This window comes from Gobio gobio (assembly GCF_949357685.1).
Source record: "Gobio gobio genome assembly, chromosome: 4".
Classification (NCBI taxonomy): Eukaryota; Metazoa; Chordata; class Actinopteri; order Cypriniformes; family Gobionidae; genus Gobio; species Gobio gobio.
This window is the reverse complement of record NC_137100.1, coordinates 51,480,786-51,501,378: the sequence shown is the minus strand read 5'-3', so window position 1 is coordinate 51,501,378 and position 20,593 is coordinate 51,480,786. Positions and strand designations below refer to the sequence as shown.

Sequence of the window (20,593 nt, the reverse complement as noted above, 5' to 3'; positions counted from 1 at the left end):
TTTTCATTTCCTCATTCAATTATATGTGGTAAATGAATGTGTAAAAAGTGAAGACACTGTTTTCTCTTCCATGCTCATCTCTATACCCTATTCACTAACACCATGAATTGTTATTTCTGTGCCATAGTTATTATTTTGATTAATAATAGATAGTTAGCTAATCTGTGTGCTCTGTATATGTGCATTTCTGAAATGCATAGCATGTACAAATCAATTTAAATTGTAATGTAGATGCATTTTCTGTGAAGCTGCTTTGAAATGATATAGCTAAATCATACATTTTGTAATGATATGAAGCGCTATACAAATAAATTTGAATTGAATTTAATGCTTGAATTTAGTAAACATGCATCTTGAAAAAAAACGCCCCCCCAAAAATAATTATCACCAGCCGCCACTGCTAAGAACGTGCATGTAAACCACTGATATAGACCAGTGATGTAAACGCACTCAGTGTAGCTACTGTAGCATACATCAGCTTTGCAATATTATCTCGTACCAACATTTTAATACTCGTACATCCAAACGTAGTCAGAGAAGGGCCTCATCTTCTTTCCGATCGCATGAAAGGTCCGAAACAGCATTCTATAACATTATTTTGTCAGTTAAAGTGTTGGGTGGGCTTTTCTTGGAGTGGGCGGGTTTTGGGAAGACAAGGGGCTGCAGATTGCAAAATCGCAGGCAACACTGTAGAGCTCGCACAACCTCTCCAAACCAAGCATAGACGTAAGTAAGTTATTTATTGTCCATTGTTGGCAGTGTCATTGATGACTACCATTGTGAGATGTGACAAAGCAACAGCGTTTAAGTGATGTCTTGGCTCGACTTTGAGGCAACAGACGATTTGTTTCGGAATTGACATCTAAATATTAAATGCTGGATTCACTGGATGCACGGGGGAGAAATATGACATGTTAAAATACTAACGTATTAAAGCAATGCAAAGGCAGACAAAATATTTGTGAAATTCTATGCCTTGCTTTTACGTACCCCATTACAAATCTGCTGTGCCCCAGTAAAATCTCAAGCTTTAATTTTAACATTTTATGATATTTGTCAGTGTATTTAGATTGATGATCCGCAAAATAAGAAATTGATCTAAATGCGACGTAGTAACACAACCAACGCTTGTCAAACTTGCGCAGCAGCAGCCGTGCAGAAACCCAGTGTTTGCAGTTGAGGTATATATATATGGCAAGCCATTTTAGCTTTAATTGTTCCCAGCGTTACTCGTAATTGCATTTTTAATCATTCAATTAGTAACAATTATGATTGGAGAGCTCTGCAATGTAATGCTAGTAACAATTGAATTAGAGAGCTCTCTAAATCAATTAAAGAGCTGTCTAATTTAATTGTTACTAGTAAGAATTTGAATTACAGATCTCCACAGATAAATTCTTACTAGTAATAATTAGAATTAGAGAGCTCTGTAATTCAATTTGTACGAGTAAGAATGCAATTGCAGAGCTCTCTAATTCAATTACAGAGCTCTGCAATTATACATAATTAGAATTAGAGAGCTCTGCAATTGCATTCTTACTAGTAACAATTAAATTGTAGAGCTCTCTAATTAAAAATTAACGGAAGTCAATGGAGACACGATTAGTAAAACTTTATTTGTAGAGCTAATCATAATTGTTACTAGTAATAATTTAATTATAGAGCTCTCTAATTGTAATTATTACTGGTAAAAATGCAATTACGACAAGTAACGCTGGGAACAATTTAACCCTTAAATGCATACATCGGGTCTTTAGCGACACGAGACATCATTCACTACCCTCCTCCTCATTCATTTTTTAAAAGTTAGACATCAACCTTCTTAGTATTCCTCAATCAATCCATTTTAAACAATATAACAAGAAAAAAATTATACAATTATAATTGAATGGCTGTTTTTCCACTAGTTTTTTGTCAAAATTGTATAGGGTCGCTAACGACCCGAGGTGCGTAAGATTGTACGTATTTTTTTTCCTGCACAATAATAGATATCCATAATAAAGGCTAGATGTCTTACGGCGGAGTCTATAACATCATCACCGGCGGCCATCTTGTCACAGGCAGGGCTCTGTGGTACCTGATGTAAGGCGAGTGATCTGCATTCACACAAATACTCTTATCTCACTGAAATCTTGACGGATTTACAAATGGTTTGGTTTCTTATAAACGTTATTAACGTGGCTATAATTATGGATGCTTGAACAAATTATATAAATTTTTCATTAGTATGCAGTGTCATAACTACATCTCTGACGTTTATAACAAACCAAACAGTTTGAAAATCGGTAGAAAATTGAGCAAGTTATGGTTATTTAAAAAGTTCAAGCACCATGAAAACAATGTTACGAGTGAGCGAGCTGCCTGTGACAAGATGGCCGTCAGGTGCGGACGTCGACCTCCATTGGCCAGACATCTAGCCTTTATTATGGATATCTATGGTTCTGACATCATACCTGCACCACTCTAGCACAGAAAATAAACAAAATGTTGTGTTTTGTAGTACTGTCTTTGTTTGTCATAAAGAATCAATCTTTCGGATATGAAATTAATATTCAATTAGCTAGCTGCTAGTTTAGGATATACTACATAAACAGTTGGCAGTAACTATGGCTGCTGTGTTAATTACTGCTAATTACCTAGTGACTAAAAGGGACTATAATAGTTTGACTTGTTTTGAGTGAGTTTCAAACCCAGTCAGTGGGCATCATTTCACATGCATCATTTTCAAATGTCAACAGTAAGAATAAACTAATTTGAGTGCAAAAAGTGCCCAATCGGTCTTTGTCAGGTGATGTCACACTCGTGAGAACCAAAGTGCATTATGGGCGGAGCCGCCATTTGTAAGGTATTTGCTGATACTGTGTTGACGCAGTCCTTCGGTCGGAATGTAAATAAATTCTGTACCCAGCCATTGGTGAAATGTCCGTGGGCTTCAAGAGACTTCGTTTTTAAATTGTTCATTGGTATATGTGCTTATACAATAAACAAGATACACTGAAAAAAATGGTGTGTTGGATTTACATGATTTAATCATGTAGGCCTACATCGGTTCCACATGATTCAATTAAGTTAAACAAACATAATTTGTTCACATAATTTCAACATAATAGAATTAAGTAATTTTTAAGAAACCGAATTGAGTAGTCTCACAATGATTTTAATATGGCTCCCTAACAACAGTGGTGCACACGGGGGCTTAAGACCCTGCCTCTTTAATCAAAATACATGTATATTTTTGATGTCACTTGACTGATCTGTAACACAGTACTCAGTAACTTTCGTTGTATTTGCCAGCAATAGCACATTATATATGTGCTAAGTGTGAAATGCTCTTTTATGACATGTGCTGAGTCAGTCCACAGCCTAAACAATCGCTCCGCTCTTCTCCATGGTAACCCAGTGTAATTTAAATGGTTCGAATAATTCCAACATAATTAAACATTAAACACTAATAAACAATATAAAGTCTCCCCCTTTTTCTCATTTTGCCCAAAAACACATAAAATAACACTTAATTTCAACAATTTTACTCTAGTCGTCAAGTCCCAAGCAAAGCATACTTGGAACAACAGTTTCAGCAAAAATCATTTTCAAGTACTTAATTGGTTCACATTCACCCCAAATAATTTAATCTAGTAGATTGCACATTTTAGAGAATTACATTAATCGAAAGAAATGAAATCATGTTTAGAAGAGAAACACAAATTTGTTGCGTAGATCACAAATGATACGATTAAGTAAATTGGACAACATGTGTTTTCCTGTTTTTTCAGTGTAGTTGCCAATGTTGAGGTATGAGGATGGAGGTAGCAATGCGGGATCAGCGCTCCAACTTATTTCCGTCAGCTCATATGGATCCATGTTCTGAAAGGATGACAATTTTTCCAAATAACTGTCCCTAGCATCTTTATTGAGTTAATCGCGGTTCTGCTTTTTCTAATTTTTCTTTTGCTTCTCCATTTTTATTTATTTGTTTGTTATCTCTACTCTTATAATATCTTCAATACGAGTCAGTCAGTGGTGATACCTCTAAGATGGCGCCGCGGTGACGTCACACACAACAAACCCATATGTCTGACAAAGACTGATAAGTGATCGGAATGAACAACGTAATTAGCAGGCATTACACACACATTACTGCACACACCACAGCCAAAATGTGTCATTCACTGATACATAGTACTGTGCTATAGTCCTACAACAAAAAATTAACAACAAGAATGCGTTTACCTTTGTGTTGTGCTTTAACTTCAGACAGAACTACAATAACGTTATGTCTTTCGTGAAGTACATATTTGTAGAATATAACGCAGAACTTAACACAGTCAAAATGGATTAATCATTGATTCAAACCTCTTTCAGCAGCTGTCGGGGCGAGTGGGGCGCAGACTAGACGGTTTAAAAGTTGCAGATGTCCTGATCAAGCCAGTGTGCACACGATGAAAGAGTCATATATTCGATTTCAATTCAAGTCATTCAACTGTGCTCTTAGAGTTAGTTATATTTATTAATAGTCTTTGAGTCACAGGCAGGGCCGGCCCAAGCTTTTATGGGGCCCTAAGCAGAATACCTTCACCGCTGTTGTGGTCAAAACCTTTTTGCCCTTCCGGGTCAAAACCTGGTCAAAACACCTAGTTTTTAAAAGAAGTCTCTTATGCTGAATATGCTCACAATATGCTTTTTTTCCCTCCAGGATTCGTTGATGAATAGAAGGTTCAAAAGAACAGCATTTATCTGAAATAAAAAGCTTTCAAAGAATCCTAACCATTTTTTACGCAACTGCAGCACCACAGTTTCAGAACAACAGCCACAGAACCGGAACTTAGAGGCGGAGCTTTAAAAGTTGCTACCCATAAGCTGTTTTCACATGGATTTCGTCATATAATATAATATGCATATCATGATGTACAATGATCAAAATTTTAAAACATAGCCTTTGATCATGTTTAATGTCAATGAATGGATACAAACACTGTAGTTTACTTCATGGAGACAGGCTACAACTATATACCGTTTTAATTTTTTTTTAAATATTAATAAATGTGTAAAAATACTTTCCTTAATCTGAGCGGTAGCCTTCAAGACTTTGCTACTTTTCCTAAGTTTGCCACCTGAACACACACAAAAAATTGACTTGATTCTACAATGTTAAATGCTTGAAAAAAGAACTCCTTAATCCCGCATTCGACAAAAATGGGCACCCATATGAATGAGAAAACTGTAATTCCGAGGATATTTATTTATTTATCCAATTAAAATCAATAAATCAAACACATCATACATACACACAAATGAAGGAGTGAGCCTATAAAACAATGTGGCAAACACTCACACTCACTCAGTCTCTCTCCTCCTCTCTGCTTCTCTCTCTCTCTCTCTCTCTCTCTCTCTCTCTGTGCGCATGTGCTGAGTGAGTGGGCGGAGCGTTGAGTGCGAGTGTTTGGCGTGTGTCAGGTACGAAGGTTTCTATCTTACTTTCTATCTTTTCTATCGTTTTGTTTGTTTGTTTGTTTTTTGTGATTTATTTTTGTGTGTTTTTTTATTTTTTTGGGGGGAGGGTAAAGTGTATAATATTCTAGAGTGTATGCTCCTGGTTTTGTACTGGGAGCATGGCTGGGCCAGGTAGCGGGAGTTTTAATTTTCTGACGCGCCGTCATGGTGTAAAACTGGGGCTGCAGGCCGGATGGCTCCCCGGCCTGAGACGGGCGGTGGGGGTATGTGGCGAGGGGGGCGTGGTTTCGCGAGGTCTGCACGGACGGAGGAGGTCAGGAGACGAGCGGTAAGAAAGTAGGTCAAGTGCATGATGATAAACACCGGTGTCTGATTGCAGTGATTGGCGCGGAGAGACCGCTTAAAAGCCCGGCCGGAAGCAGTGTGAAAGGGGAGAGAGACGCTGAGGACTCGTGGGAGAGACACTGGGACTGTGACTGTGATTTGAGAGAAAGCTGTTTTTAATCGGAGGAGGATACAAGTTTTGAGTGATTGATATGAGTGCGCAAGGCGCCAGTTTATGTTTATAACTGAGTTGAAAATAAAATCCCACGAGTTCCAGCATTTCGCCGACCCTGCCTTCTTCCTTTTCAGAGGGATCTATTATTCCAAACTGTCGAGATCCTTTTCCTAATCTGTTTGTATCTTCAAATTTAGAAGAATGTAAAAGTGTTTTTTTGTATTCTGAAAATCTGTCATTTTTGGGTGTGGAGTCAGCCTCTGGGAAAGTTTTGTATAAAAGCTGTGTAAAATCGTTGAATAAAAAGTTTAGATAATAGGGTGGATACACCCTGGCACAACATCCTCCAGATAAGAGAGGACAAAAAAACAGAATGGAGAGCTCTGTACAAGTCACCATTAACTAAGAGAGTAGGGGACTTGCAGTGGAGAGTTTTACATAGTTGCAGTTAATGCTTTTATTTCCATTTTAAACCCTGGTGTTGATCATGGCTGTCCTTTTTGTCAACAGAGAGAAACTGTGTTCCATGCTTTCCACTGCTGAATTAAAGTGACAGCACATTGTTCACATTAAAATAAACATGTACTGACGCGAAAATCTAGTAATTTTTACCACTGATGCTTTAAAATATACTCTGTTTCAAAGTCAACACATGGCTTTTTTTGGGGGTAAAGCAAGGAAGCGACACCTTACCTGGCATTTAGGTAAAAAAAATTAAATAATGGATAGCACTCGTACGTTCTTGGAGGTGGAAATACAAAGGTCTTTATGACCTGCTTTTAAAAGGGTTTAAAAACGAAAGAAAAGATGAGAGTCGGCTGTTTTTGTATAGCCTATTGTAAGTTTCTATTTTTAAATGTTTATAGGCTATAATGTTTAAATGTTTTACCACTTGTGTGAGCTAAATCTAAAGTAGGCTATAGGCTATATAAATATAAAGTAGCCTAATGAATTGAATAAAACGTTGTTTAAATGTAGGCCTACTACGTTAAAACGTGACATCTAAGTGTAAAGAATTGAGAATTGCAATTCTGACAAGCCATGTTCAGTAACAACTTTTGGATTTGAAATTTAAAAAATAATGAATAAATGCTGTGTTTGTGGTATAGCCTACAACCGCGGATCAGTTGCGCTGAAAGCACAACAGCGCGTGCTGCTCCTGCACCGCATACGCACCGCAACACGCACCGCATATGCACTGCAGACGGAGTATGTGTGAAACGGGCGTGAGTGTGTTAACTGTGAACAGACAAGACATTCTCAACAGAGTGACGAATCGATGATTCACCATGGAAACAGACCATAGACCGTAAAAAAATAGACGCTAAGAAAAAGCGCGCCATTCTGGTTATGCAATCATCTTTTCGTTTAATAAGTAATCTTTACAAAAAATGATAATGTTTGTTTGATGCTAATTAATTGAATGCAGATCCATGTGTGAGATGAGACAATAAATAAATAATAAATATATTTTAATTGAATTAGCATTTAAACTTATTTTTTTATTCTAATTCTTTAGAATTAATATATAATATTGTATATTATATAACTGAAACAAATTTGGTTATATTAATAACTATAATAATTATATAAAACACATCTGAATACCTCTTAAGCAAACTAACCCTGGAACATAACCTGCTCCGGAGCAGGTTATGTTCAGAAACTGAGTTGCCATGATTACTTACATACCCTGATACCCCCCGGGAGTCATTCTTCTGGGATTGGGATGGGACGGGAATTTCCCCCAATTCTTTCGTGGGATTGGGATGGGACAGGATTTTTTTTGTGGGAGTGGGACGGGAGCGGTTTGAAAATCCACTCTAACACACACATTCTACAATTGTAACTTGTGATCTAAAAATCTAAAACTTAAGGGGTTAAGGTCGTTAAAACATTGGTTTACCCATACAAGGACATTCCGCCCCATCTGACGTCACTTATACCCATACTCGAAAAAACTTTCTGGAAACCGGAAGGAGTATTTTTGGCACCGAAAAAATCCATCAAACATCCAACTTTTTTTTGGGAAACTTTGTCCATGTTTAGCATGGGAATCCAAGTCTTTAACAGTGTAAAAAGCTCAGTATGCATGAAACAGCATTTCATCCCCCCTTTAAGAGCAGTTTTATTTTAAGCTCGGACTTTAAGCACTAAACAACCTATTTAACACAAAATACTTTTGTTCTCTTTTTTTCACTATGTGCGGCCTCAAGAGAAATATTATGGGAATAAATTAAGATGCTTATATACCAGTAGCAGCATGTGTTGAAATAGGTTTTAAGAGAAAACTCTTACCTAAGAACGTCTTGGTTACGTATGTAACCTTGGTTCCCTTTTGTTCAGTCACTACGACGTAACGTTAGTGACTAACGAATGGGGGTTTCGCTTAGAAGCCTATCATCTTCGAGCTTAGAGAAAACGCCCAATGGCGTGCCAATGCCATAGGGCATGCGGAATTTGCATACGTAACTCCGCCTCACCGCGTGAGTATATAAGGAAGTACGTGGCAATATCGCATTATGTTTCTGCTTTCGGAGCCAAGAGAACCTACCTCTTCACTCCTACAGCCTTCTGAGACTCTGTCAGCTTCTTCGAGACGAGCAGCTTTCCAGTCGGTGTTGGTGTAACGGCGCGTTCCAGTGATCGCATACTTCCTGCCTGCTGATCTGCGCAGTGGTCCGTTTGACAGCTGGTGTGTGTTTCCCTGGGCGCTTCGGCATCGACTGCGAGGCTTTCCTCTCACAAAAAGAGCTTGCGCGTGGCACGTCTTTTTCAAGACGGCTCGCCCGTGCACTTCTGGGTGCGATCGATTTCCGCTGCTGTCTATGGGCGCATTCAGGGCTTCAGCACGTTCGGGCAGTGTTTGCGGATGTGTCACGTTTCCATTCCACGTTTCTCAATGATCTCCGTGAGGAGAGAGAGTCCCCTCTGCCACACCCCAATCTACCGTCCCCGAGTGAGATGGTACTTTGGCTGGTGGCCAGGGTGACCTGAGGGCGGTGCTGTGGTATTAAGAACCCCGACGTTCATTTCACGCTCCGGATAACAGTGAGATGTCGACGGTGTCCACAGAGGGCTTTGACGTGGCGTGGTGTGGCTGTCCTAAGCACCCTCCCAAAGCCTGTGGGCTCGTCTACTTCGGTGGCGTGGTCCTGCAGAGCTACGGGCAGGCCGCCGCCCCTTTGCACATGCACAAGGGTGGAGCCGACCCAGGGCTCTTCATTGAGCTGTGTGCCGCAACTGATCCCGCCCCCGGGCGGTGAAGGTGGCCACACGCTCCCTGGGTCGGGCGATGTCCACAGCTGTGGTTCGGGAGAACACCTGGCCTTACCTGGTGATGTGGAGGATGTTGAGCGGGCCCGCCTCCTCAACTCACCCATATCCCAGGCTGGCCTCTTCGGCGGCGCGGCTGAGAACTGCGCCCAATGGTTCTCGGCCGCCCCACAGCAGACTGAGGCTGTAACACGTACTGCCCCGGCGGCCAGCTGCTGCACCAGCCGCCGGCTCAGTCGCCTCAGTCCGCTCGCCGCCGAGGGCACCCTCCCTCTTCCCACCCGGCCCCAGCAGCAGCCTTCACCTGGGCCGCGCCGTGGAGGTGGTTGAGGATGTCGCCCAGTCCGCTCCCCAGACTGGTTAAACGCCAGGCTGGAGGTGGACAACTCAGAGATGGGTTCCAGTTCTTCCCAGGGGATGGTAGCAGGGCCTCTCCTTCCCCCGGTGGAGGGCCGGGGGAAAATCCTTCCGCTGCTGGCCCCCGGGCTAGCAGCGCTTGGGAAGAACTCATGTTCCGGTCTCTGAGGACCCAGAGACCGGTGATGACGGTGTGCGCCACCCATGTGTCCCGCCACTCGCATCCCTCTCTGTCGCCAGCCTCCTGGCAGAGCAGACCCCAGTGGAACGTGCGTCCTTCCCTGGTCTCCTCTGTCAGGACGCAGCCGTTAACCGTGCCCCGACCCCGGGACGCCCAACAGCCTCCCCTGTCCGGGCCGGTAACGCTGCCTCGCTGCCCCACCCTGGGTACGTCTGCCGTCCATATGACCCCGTTGGTGCAGTCTCTGGAAGCATGGCTTCAGCTTCCGGGGCTGTCCCGCTGGGTTTTGGCTACAGGGGAGTCCGCTATACCGTGACCGGGGCCCATGCCCCCGTCATGCGTGCGGAGATTGCCACCTTGCTGGCGAAGGGTGCGATCGAGCCTGTCCCTCCAGCCGAAATGAAGTCGGGGTTCTACAGTCCCTACTTCATTGTACCCAATAAGACCGGTGGGTTAAGACCAATCCTGGACCTGAACCGTTACCTACACAGGTTTCCGTTCGAGATGTTGACAGCCTACGCCTTTTCGAATGCGTTCGTCCGGTAGATTGGTTGCAGCGATCGACCTGAAGGACGCCTACTTCCATGTCTCCTCCTAACTCGACCCAGACCGTTCCTATGATTTGCTTTCGAGGGGCGGGCATGTCAGTACGCAGTCCTCCCATTCGGGCTATCTCTGTCCCCTCGCGTCTTTACGAAGATTGTCGAGGCAGCCCTTGCGCCCCTCCGGCAGCACGGGGTTCGCATCCTGAGTTCCTTGACGACTAGCTCTTATTGAGTCACTCTCGAGAGCAGGTTCGCGGACACAGAGATCTGGTTCTCCACCACTTAGCCCGTCTGGGCCTTCGGGTCAACTGGGAAAAGAGTACTTTGCCCCGTGCAGAGGATCTCTTTTCTCGGGTTGGAGTTTGACTCGGTCGCCATGTGCGCGCAGCTTACGAGCGAGCGTGCGCAGTCTCTGCTGACTTGCCTCCGTCAAATCGAGAGCAAGAGTGCGGTTCCACTGAACTATTCAGAGGCTCCTGGGGCATATGGCATCTGCAGCCGCGGTGACGCTGCTCGGATTGCTTCATATGAGACCGCTTCAGCACTGGCTTCGCGATCGAGTCCTGAGATGGGCATGGCAGTCTGGCACGCTCCGGGTCCAAGTGACTCGGGCCTGCTTACAGACGCTCACCCCGTGGTCGAACCTCAGTTTTCTACGGGCCGGTGTGCCCTTAGAACGAGTTTCCAGGCATGTTGTTGTTGTATCAACGGATGCCTCTGCCACGGGCTGGGGTGCCATGTGCAATGGACAAGCAGCCGCGGGCTCCTGGACAGGACCCCAGTGCCTCCTGCATGTCAATTGCCTCGAGTTGCTGGCAGTACGGTTCGCCCTGCACCGCTTCCGAGCGTTGCTTATGGGTCAACATGTGCTTGTCCGGACAGACAACACGGCCGTAGTAGCATACATCAACCACCTGGGCGGTCTACGCTCCCGCCGTATGTCTCAAACTCGCCCGCCATCTCGTTCTATGGAGTCAGAAGCGCCTGAGGTCCCTCTGTGCTGTCCATATTCCGGGAGTCCTGAACCACGCAGCCGACGAGCTCTCGCGGGTTTCAGCCTCTCCCGGGAGAATGGAGACTCCATACCCAGACGGTCCAGCTGATTTGGGAACAGTTCGGGGACGCGCAGGTAGATCTGTTTGCCACAGCTGGCCGCGGGGCCTATGCAATTATGTGTCCCCCCCAGTGAGCCTACTCGCACAGCTTGTGCAAGATCAGGGAGGACAAGGAGCAGGTCCTTTTGGTCGCCCCGTACTGGCACGGCCGGACCTGGTTCCCCGAACTCATACTCCTTGCGACAGCCCCTCCCTGGCCTATTCCTCTGAGACTCCTTACTCAGAGATGGGGCACCCTATGGCACCCGCGTCCCGACCTGTGGAACCTCCACGTGTGGCTCCTGGCCGGGACGCGGCAGGTTTGAGTGGCCTGCCACCTACGGTGGTCGCCACCATCACTTCCGCTAGGGCAGAGTCCACTCGGCATGCCTATGCGTTGAAGTGGAACCTCTTCGTCACCTGGTGCTCTTCCCGCCAAGAAGACCCCTGGAAATGCCCGATCGGGTCCGTGCTTGAGTTTCTCCAGGAGGGGTTGGAGCGAAGGCTGTCTCCCTCCACCCTCAAAGTTTATGTGGCTGCGATATCTGCCCACCACGATCTCTTGGAGAACAAAAAGGTAAGTCAGCACGACCTGGTCATCAGGTTCCTGAGGGGGGCGAGGAGACTGAATCCGCCTCGCTCTCCTCTCGTACCCTCTTGGGACCTCGCAGTAGTTTTAAGTGCTCTGCAGAGGCCTCCCTTTGAGCCTTTGCGGTCGGTTGATATTAAGTTCCTGTCTATGAAGACGGCTCTGCTGACCGCATTGGCCTCAGTTAAGAGGGTCGGGGACCTGCAGGCATTTTCGGTTGACGAAGCGTGCCTGGAGTTCGGGCCGGCTAACTCACGTGATCCTGAGACCCCGGCCTGGATATGTGCCCAAGGTTCCCACCACTCCGTTTAAGGACCAGGTGGTGAACCTGCAAGCGCTGCCTTTGGAGGAGGCAGACCCAGCCTTGGCATTGCTCTGTCCAGTACGTGCTCTCCGCGCCTACGTAGACATGACGCAGTGTTTCAGGACCTCAGACCAGCTCTTTGTCTGTTATGGTGGAGAGCGGAAGGGAAGTGCTCTCTCAAAGCAAAGGCTGTCTCACTGGATAGTGGACACCATTTTTTTGGCTTACCAGCAGCAAGGTCGACCATGTCCCCTTGGTGTGAGGGCACACTCCACTCGGAGTGTGGCCTCCTCTTGGGCTCTAGCGAATGGCGCCTCGCTAACAGACATCTGCAGAGCTGCAGGCTGGGCGACACCTAACACATTCGCAAGATTCTACAATCTCCGGGTGGAGCCAGTGTCCGACTATGTACTCGCCCCCCCCCGAGGGGCCGGTCATGGACCAGGCTCAGGTGTCTTCGCTTGCTCGCCATTACACTCCACTGACTGGATACGTGCGATTGTTTTCCTCAGGTGAGCTCCCCGAGAGCCCTGAGCTCCTCCAGCACTGTCGACGCCGACATCAGTTCAGTCTGCCCTTTCGAGCCCAGACCCTCATGTCCGGCCAGGTGCCCCGTGTGCATGGTTCCCCTCCGGCGACCCCCACACGTGTATTTCACCGTAAGTCTCCGCAATGAGCGGGTTTCTTCCCTTGGCGTGTCCCCGCCACCCCTAGGGTTAAAAATCCACCTTCGGCTGGTACCCTAGAGTTTTCCCATATGCAGCCCTTAGCGGGTCATATGTGTACTCTCTAAGTCCTCCCTACGGGTAGGCATCTTGGCATTTCCTCACTGGAATATGCATCCCAGTGTACCTTGGTATTCCTGTGATAAGTGGGAGTCCTTCGTCCGTACTAGTCTTACGACAGGGTACTCACACTTACGCAGGGCACTGGAAGACAGCTGAGTGGCGGGATTATATTGGGACCCCCATTCGTTAGTCACTAACGTTACGTTTTTGAAAACTAAAAACTATATCGTTATCGTCTCCATGTAACCAACAAAAACGTGATTTTGAGTGACGTATTACATGTATGTTCAGTCTATAGGCGTGTAGTGGTTCTTTACAAAGTGATATCGCCAACTACTGGCCTGGCATGCATAACACAGCGTTTTAAGTCGTTTTCGTGGATCCGTGTAAATGGGGATTGCTTTGACAATGTTGACGTCTGTCTACGAAAAAAGGAAATCTTTATACCCTCAGATTTTCGGTGATACTGAACGTGAACGGAGCTTACATGATTTTCATGAGTTTCCTGTTTAATGTTAAAGCGCCTCTGAAAATATTAGCGCACGCTCCTTGGCTTACATAATTAGCCTATGTTTTAGTGTTGAAAACATGTTAATGTACTTTAAATATATTTTTAATGATTATTTGTATAGGCCATGATGAATTATGCATGTGATAACCGAAATAGTGTTTATGAATGTGATAACCGAAATAATGTAGCGAATACAATCTTGATTCTTTTCCAAAGAAGTTGAATTAAAGCTACACTGTGTAACTTTTTTAGTTTATTCTTAGCTAAAAACACTTAGTTCTTTCAAAAATATATGTGCTCATTAATGTATATTTACTTCTTTCAGGTAATAAAGTATTCTCGTAAGTTTATAATATGCCATTGAAAATACATAAGGTAATGGGATCTAACGGTGGTCGCCATGTTGCCTCCATCTTGAAAGTACATTAGCCAAAGAGGGACATACCCGTAAATTCAAGCTTCGCCTTTCACGTTTTAACCGGTTTTAATACTCGATGACATTGTACAAAATTCTCTGCCTCGCGCATGTGCGCGTCAACTTGTTCAGACTTGTCTGGTGCATGCGCAGAGAGTTTTCATCTCAGCAGCGTCCAGTAACAGAGTTATACGGAGTTTTCCTGGCTTGTTTATTCCTCAAAAGTCTGTTTTTCCTTGTGTGGTATTTCTGTGCGTTAATAACTCCGTAAGTAATAATAATTATTGTCATTGTAGATGTGTTTCAGAGTGTGTCATCGCGTAATTCAGTTGATTTCACCTCAGAAGTATTTTTGTAGTGACTGAACGAAAGGGAACGTCTCGGTTACGGATGTAACCCTCGTTCCCTGAGGAGGGAACGGAGACGTAACGTCCTTGAGGTACAAAATCATGTCATGTTGTCCGTCCTGACTAGTACATGACACCCTTCCAAATGGGGTAAAAACTGTTTGAGTGCTAGAAACACTGCTAGCAACTCCAAATGATTTATGTGCCACCCATGATGCACTTCGCTCCAGACCCCGAAAATTGGGCGTCCTTGATAGACCGCCCCGCAGCCTGTAAGGGATGCGTCTGTTGTAATCATCTTACGACGACAGCATGTCCCTAGCTGAACTCCCTTGTGGAGCAGCGGGAGCTTCATCCACGGATGCAGAGTACGAAAACCTCTGTATGACCAGGATTTTGCGAAAGGGCTGGCAATGGGGGGAGACACCTAGATTCTTCATATACCACTGTGGGGGGTTGCTGAAGGGAGGATGAACGTGAACGAGCGTGAGGCAGTTGTCGTTCAAAAATCCCTGGACCGCCGTGGAACGAACTAGCGAAACACAGCTGATTGTTGTTTAGCCGCTCGAAATTTGACCACCACCGTAGTTACTGACTCTCCAAATAGGCCAGCTTTGGAAATGGGGGTGTCTAATAGGAAAGATTTCTCTTTTTCTTTTATGTCAGTAAGATTGAGCCACAGGTGGCGCTCGGCTGACACCATTACTGTCATTGACCTTCCTACTGCGCAGGCGGTGTGCTTGGTAGCTCTCAGCTAGTCAGTTGCCCGCCTGAGCTCTTTAACTGCCTCAGGAGTCATGCCTTCCCCCTCGTCTAACTCTTTCAATAGTTCAGCTTGATAGGCTTGAAGTACAGCCATAGAGTGGAGTAGTGCTGGGCAGTATACCGGTTCATACCGAATACCAGTATTTTTGTATTTTTTTTTATGATATGAATTTTGATGATACCACAATACCGGTATATGTCGCTTAAACAACGTTCGGAACGCGGCGCAGCGCGTCATTGTTTGAGAGGGGACCCATTTCATTGATGCACTGTAGTAAGAGCACAGTTGCGATTGTGCGTGAAGTCGGACAGGCAATGTGTGTACATCGGCTGTACACTCGTTATTGCGGTGCAATGGGATAGAATGAGTGCACTCAATAACGTCCACTAGGGTTTCGGACACCACTACAAAGCGCTGTCACCTCCAAATAATGCCCTATTTGAGGTTATAAGGGGCGATTTCGGATTCAGCCCTAGATTACAGTGGAGAATTCAAACTACACGCGGCGCGCGAGAGAGCGAGAGAGCGAGAGAGCGAGAGTCTCTGTAATAATAAATTGGCGTGATGGTATAAGGGCTTCAGACATTGGTCACACCGAAGGCGTTCCCATGGCGACGGAATCTCCCAGTGTCGAGAGAACCTATGAAAGGGAACTTTTACTGCTATTTAGGAGAACTCTTAATGGTAAGATCAGGGGCGGCAGTGGTTCAGTGGTTCATGTAGGTTGTCTACAAACCGGAAGGTTGGTGGTTCGATCCCCGGTTCCACCTGACCAAGTGTCGAGGTGTCCATGAGCAAGACACCTAACCCCAGCTGCTCCCGACGAGCTGGATGGCGCCTTGCATGGCTGACACCGCCGTCTGTGTGTGAATGGGTGAATGTGAGGCAATGTGTAAAGCGCTTTGGATGGCCATTGGTCTGTTAAAAGCGCTATATAAATGCAGTCCATTTACAGTCCATAAGATCAAATGTTTTGTGAATACGGCCCATGCTTTCATTCCCATTGGTGCGTCATTTGGAAAGAGGAACAGTTCACTCAAAAATAAAAAATGTAATTGCGGCCATGATTCTGTACAGGTTAACAATTCTGTTGGACACGAAAATAAAATCATCACACAGCTCTTTTCCATAAAAACAACACAACAAAACATGAACAGAACGAGCAGTGTATTCCCAGTGAAATAATCTGTTTATTTATTTATTTTACAGGATTTTCAAGATGTCTGCAGATCACAGTAATGGGACCAATACAGACTATGATTCTATCATTGTTGCAATTCAAATTGTAGACAATACAAGCAGTAAGCAGTACCAACATGAGATCAAGATGACTTACTTCATTTCATATTGGATTGTTCTCATCCTTGGTGTCACCCTCAACTTCATCGTCATTGTCATCATCAGCTGCCGGAAATACAAGAGTTTTCAGGAGGTTGCCGTTTGGATTGTGGCGTTGGCTGTAACACATTTAGTCTCCTGTACATCAGTTGTGTTTCAGCTTCTGTATGCTTACAATAACTTTGAATGGAATTACGGAAGTGCGAGCTGCAAGCTGTCATCCTATATCATCTACGGCAGTATGTTCTTCACGGCAACCATGCTGAGTCTCTGGAGCATTGAACCTCTTATTTTAAAGATCATGTGCACAAAAAAGAGCAATAATTGTAACATCATTCTGATTTCACTCTCTTGGACCATTGCAGTGGTCTTGGCATGTCCTTCGCTGTTTTCCAGAGAGGTCCGATATCTTCAGTGCATTGATGACTATGACTTTGATGATTCCAAAACAACTCAAGACGGGGCTACAAAGCTGAAGGCTGTCGTTGTCATGAGGTTTCTCCTCGGGCTAGTTGTGCCAGCTTTGGTAATGTTTCTCAGCTGCTGTGTGACATCACCTCACAGAAATTGTAAATTATGCAGGAAGCAGGCACACATCATCTGTGCTATAAAGATTGCCTACTTTGTTTGCTGGGCACCTCAAATCTTCTTAACTATGCTTCAAGCCACTGCAAGCGACAGCCTGGGTACAAATATGTCAGAATATGGACTTCCAGCAGCTACTGTACTAGCCGCAATCCACCTCTTTACCAGTCCACTCATCTATATATTCCTGGGACGCAGTTTTAAAATGAAGTGGATGATGCATGACCCAGATCACAATGATAATAGGTCACAAATCACAGTTCACAGGGAAGGTGAACAAATCGCTATTTAAAAAAAACAGGTAATGTACTGGCAGAAAATTATCAGGATATTATCCAGTAATTTTACAGACATTTCTGTTAACTCTAAACCCTTTGAACAAGTTCAAAATTCAAAATACAAGAAAAAACACCTGTAAAAAATAAATACAAAAAAGTCCATCAAAATAACACCTTATTTTTAAAAATGGACAAGTAAACTTGTGCGTTTTGGCCGTTCATTTACACAACAGTGGCTGTTTTGTGGCCTGAAAACGCAAGCTTTTGCAACAAGTGCACGTTTTTGAAAACTAAAAACTATATCGTTATCGTCTCCATGTAACCAACAAAAACGTGATTTTGAGTGACGTATTACATGTATGTTCAGTCTATAGGCGTGTAGTGGTTCTTTACAAAGTGATATCGCCAACTACTGGCCTGGCATGCATAACACAGCGTTTTAAGTCGTTTTCGTGGATCCGTGTAAATGGGGATTGCTTTGACAATGTTGACGTCTGTCTACGAAAAAAGGAAATCTTTATACCCTCAGATTTTCGGTGATACTGAACGTGAACGGAGCTTACATGATTTTCATGAGTTTCCTGTTTAATGTTAAAGCGCCTCTGAAAATATTAGCGCACGCTCCTTGGCTTACATAATTAGCCTATGTTTTAGTGTTGAAAACATGTTAATGTACTTTAAATATATTTTTAATGATTATTTGTATAGGCCATGATGAATTATGCATGTGATAACCGAAATAGTGTTTATGAATGTGATAACCGAAATAATGTAGCGAATACAATCTTGATTCTTTTCCAAAGAAGTTGAATTAAAGCTACACTGTGTAACTTTTTTAGTTTATTCTTAGCTAAAAACACTTAGTTCTTTCAAAAATATATGTGCTCATTAATGTATATTTACTTCTTTCAGGTAATAAAGTATTCTCGTAAGTTTATAATATGCCATTGAAAATACATAAGGTAATGGGATCTAACGGTGGTCGCCATGTTGCCCCTCCATCTTGAAAGTACATTAGCCAAAGAGGGACATACCCGTAAATTCAAGCTTCGCCTTTCGCGTTTTAACCGGTTTTAATACTCGATGACATTGTACAAAATTCTCTGCCTCGCGCATGTGCGCGTCAACTTGTTCAGACTTGTCTGGTGCATGCGCAGAGAGTTTTCATCTCAGCAGCGTCCAGTAACAGAGTTATACGGAGTTTTCCTGGCTTGTTTATTCCTCAAAAGTCTGTTTTTCCTTGTGTGGTATTTCTGTGCGTTAATAACTCCGTAAGTAATAATAATTATTGTCATTGTAGATGTGTTTCAGAGTGTGTCATCGCGTAATTCAGTTGATTTCACCTCAGAAGTATTTTTGTGTCAACATACAATAGTGTAATGCTCACCTATTTGAATAATCATTCAGTTATTTTGTTATCAACAATGTTTATTCGTTTTTAGAAAATATTTGCTTGTAATGTATGTTGATGGAAATATGTATCAGGTCTGATCGGCATATTAACAATTGTTATACAGAGCGCACTGCAGTGCTAACGTTAAAGCGGCGCACACACTTTTGTAATCCGACACCGCTTGTTAGCAGCGGCAGCTCCGCTCCTTTTAATGCAGCTGCATTTAGCGCCTATATATGGTACAATAAGCTCTGGTTTACGGTTACATTATACAAATGTAACTTATAAGTATAGTTATACAGTTCTTAACTGTGTATGTATATTTACCATCCTTATTTGTTCTCTCACAGAAACCACATTTATGTACATATCCACGCAAACCTGTTTATGCCTTGCAATTGGATGACTGAATAAACATTACTATCATCAAAGTTCACTCTGGATTAGCTGCAGTTCTTTCTAGTCGAATAATTAGGCCTGTTGAGTTCCAACCATCCCACTGCACACAGAATATCCCACAGGCACCGTGTCGAATGTGGACGAGGTCGAACTGGAAGCCATGATAATCTTGGACTAAATCGGCCACCGTAGGAGTTGAAACGAAATCGGAATTGAGAGGAACAGAAACTAAAATTCACTGTATGGTCATATACCTTTTCACCACTAGATGGGGGAAAATATCACAGTGTAGCTTTAAGCCAATAAATATCCCTGTACACCAGACAACGCAGATACTTTTATTGTTCACTTTTGAACTTGACAGTGTATGTGTAATGGCCTTTTATTATATATATATATATATATATAGAATTTTTTTTTTTGCAAAGGCTGGTATCACTGGGATTGCATGAGCAGACCAAACTTTCATTTGTCTGGGATCCCAAGACCCTTTGTAAAGTGTGTTAATGTGTGTGTTTAAATAAAAGTGTTTACTTTTATATTTATTTTTATATTTATATTTATTTATATTTACAGTAAATGTGCAAATTACTGCATGGTCTATTATTTTAGCCACTAAATAAATGCCTTGTTATGGAAAGCTTGTAGAATATGGAATGCCAAGTCTGCCAAAATTTAAAATAAATAAACACATAAATAAATACATAAATATACAAAGAATGTAAAAAAGGACTCTGAAATGGAAGCGCTTGATATTTTCCATTACCAGTCAGAACACACGGAAAGGAAGCAGCACACATATAGGCTACAGTGGACAGTCGACGCAAACATATTGATAAATGCATTTGAAACAGGACCACAATCATATTTCCTAATTTCATATGATCCAAAATAGAATGAGGCGTCGGTTAGAGTAGAACAATTTGAAAAAGAAGAAAAGGCTTTCGGGAAGGTCAACATTGCCACACAGTTGGACGACAGCTACCAGATAGCTGTACGTCATCACACAGATGTGGTTTTGTCACGTCACATGTGGACAGTCCATTCACTGTGCTTAATGTCACATGTCTGTCTGTTTAGTTGATCTTTCAGTTGTTCTCATCCTGTCACATGTTCCTTTGTCTTAGTTTGCCACTTGTCTGTTTCCTTGGTTACCCTTGTTCTGTCTCAGCTTTGGGGATTTTTGGGAATGTTTCCTGGTAGTATGAAAAATAACAGCACTTTAGGATTTAATGAAGACTCTTAATAAAGTTATAATAACAATTAAAAAGATTTAATAAAAAGAAGTTATTTACCAACTGAACAATCACAGCAGTGTGTGTGTCTAATTATCCCCATATTAATAATAAAAATCCTCATACTTTTGCCAATTATGTCTTCTCCATATACACATTTGAAAATAAAACCCCTCACAAGTAACTTTTAGCTTTGTGGTTGATCAATATAACCACTTGTAATTCAATTGTAACATTTTAAT

The 20,593-nt window shown here is 43.3% G+C and overlaps 1 protein-coding gene across 1 annotated transcript; it reads left to right on the top strand.

The window, feature by feature from the left end:
* The first annotated feature begins 657 nt into the window (after nt 1-657).
* LOC307124693 (chemerin-like receptor 1) lies at nt 658-19,146 on the top strand. The gene is made up of 2 exons (XM_079814097.1): nt 658-730; nt 16,333-19,146. The coding sequence occupies exon 2, from the start codon at nt 16,343-16,345 to the stop codon at nt 17,336-17,338; it is 996 nt and encodes a 331-aa protein (XP_079670223.1). The 5' UTR covers nt 658-730; nt 16,333-16,342; the 3' UTR covers nt 17,339-19,146.
* The last annotated feature ends 1,447 nt before the right edge of the window (nt 19,147-20,593 follow it).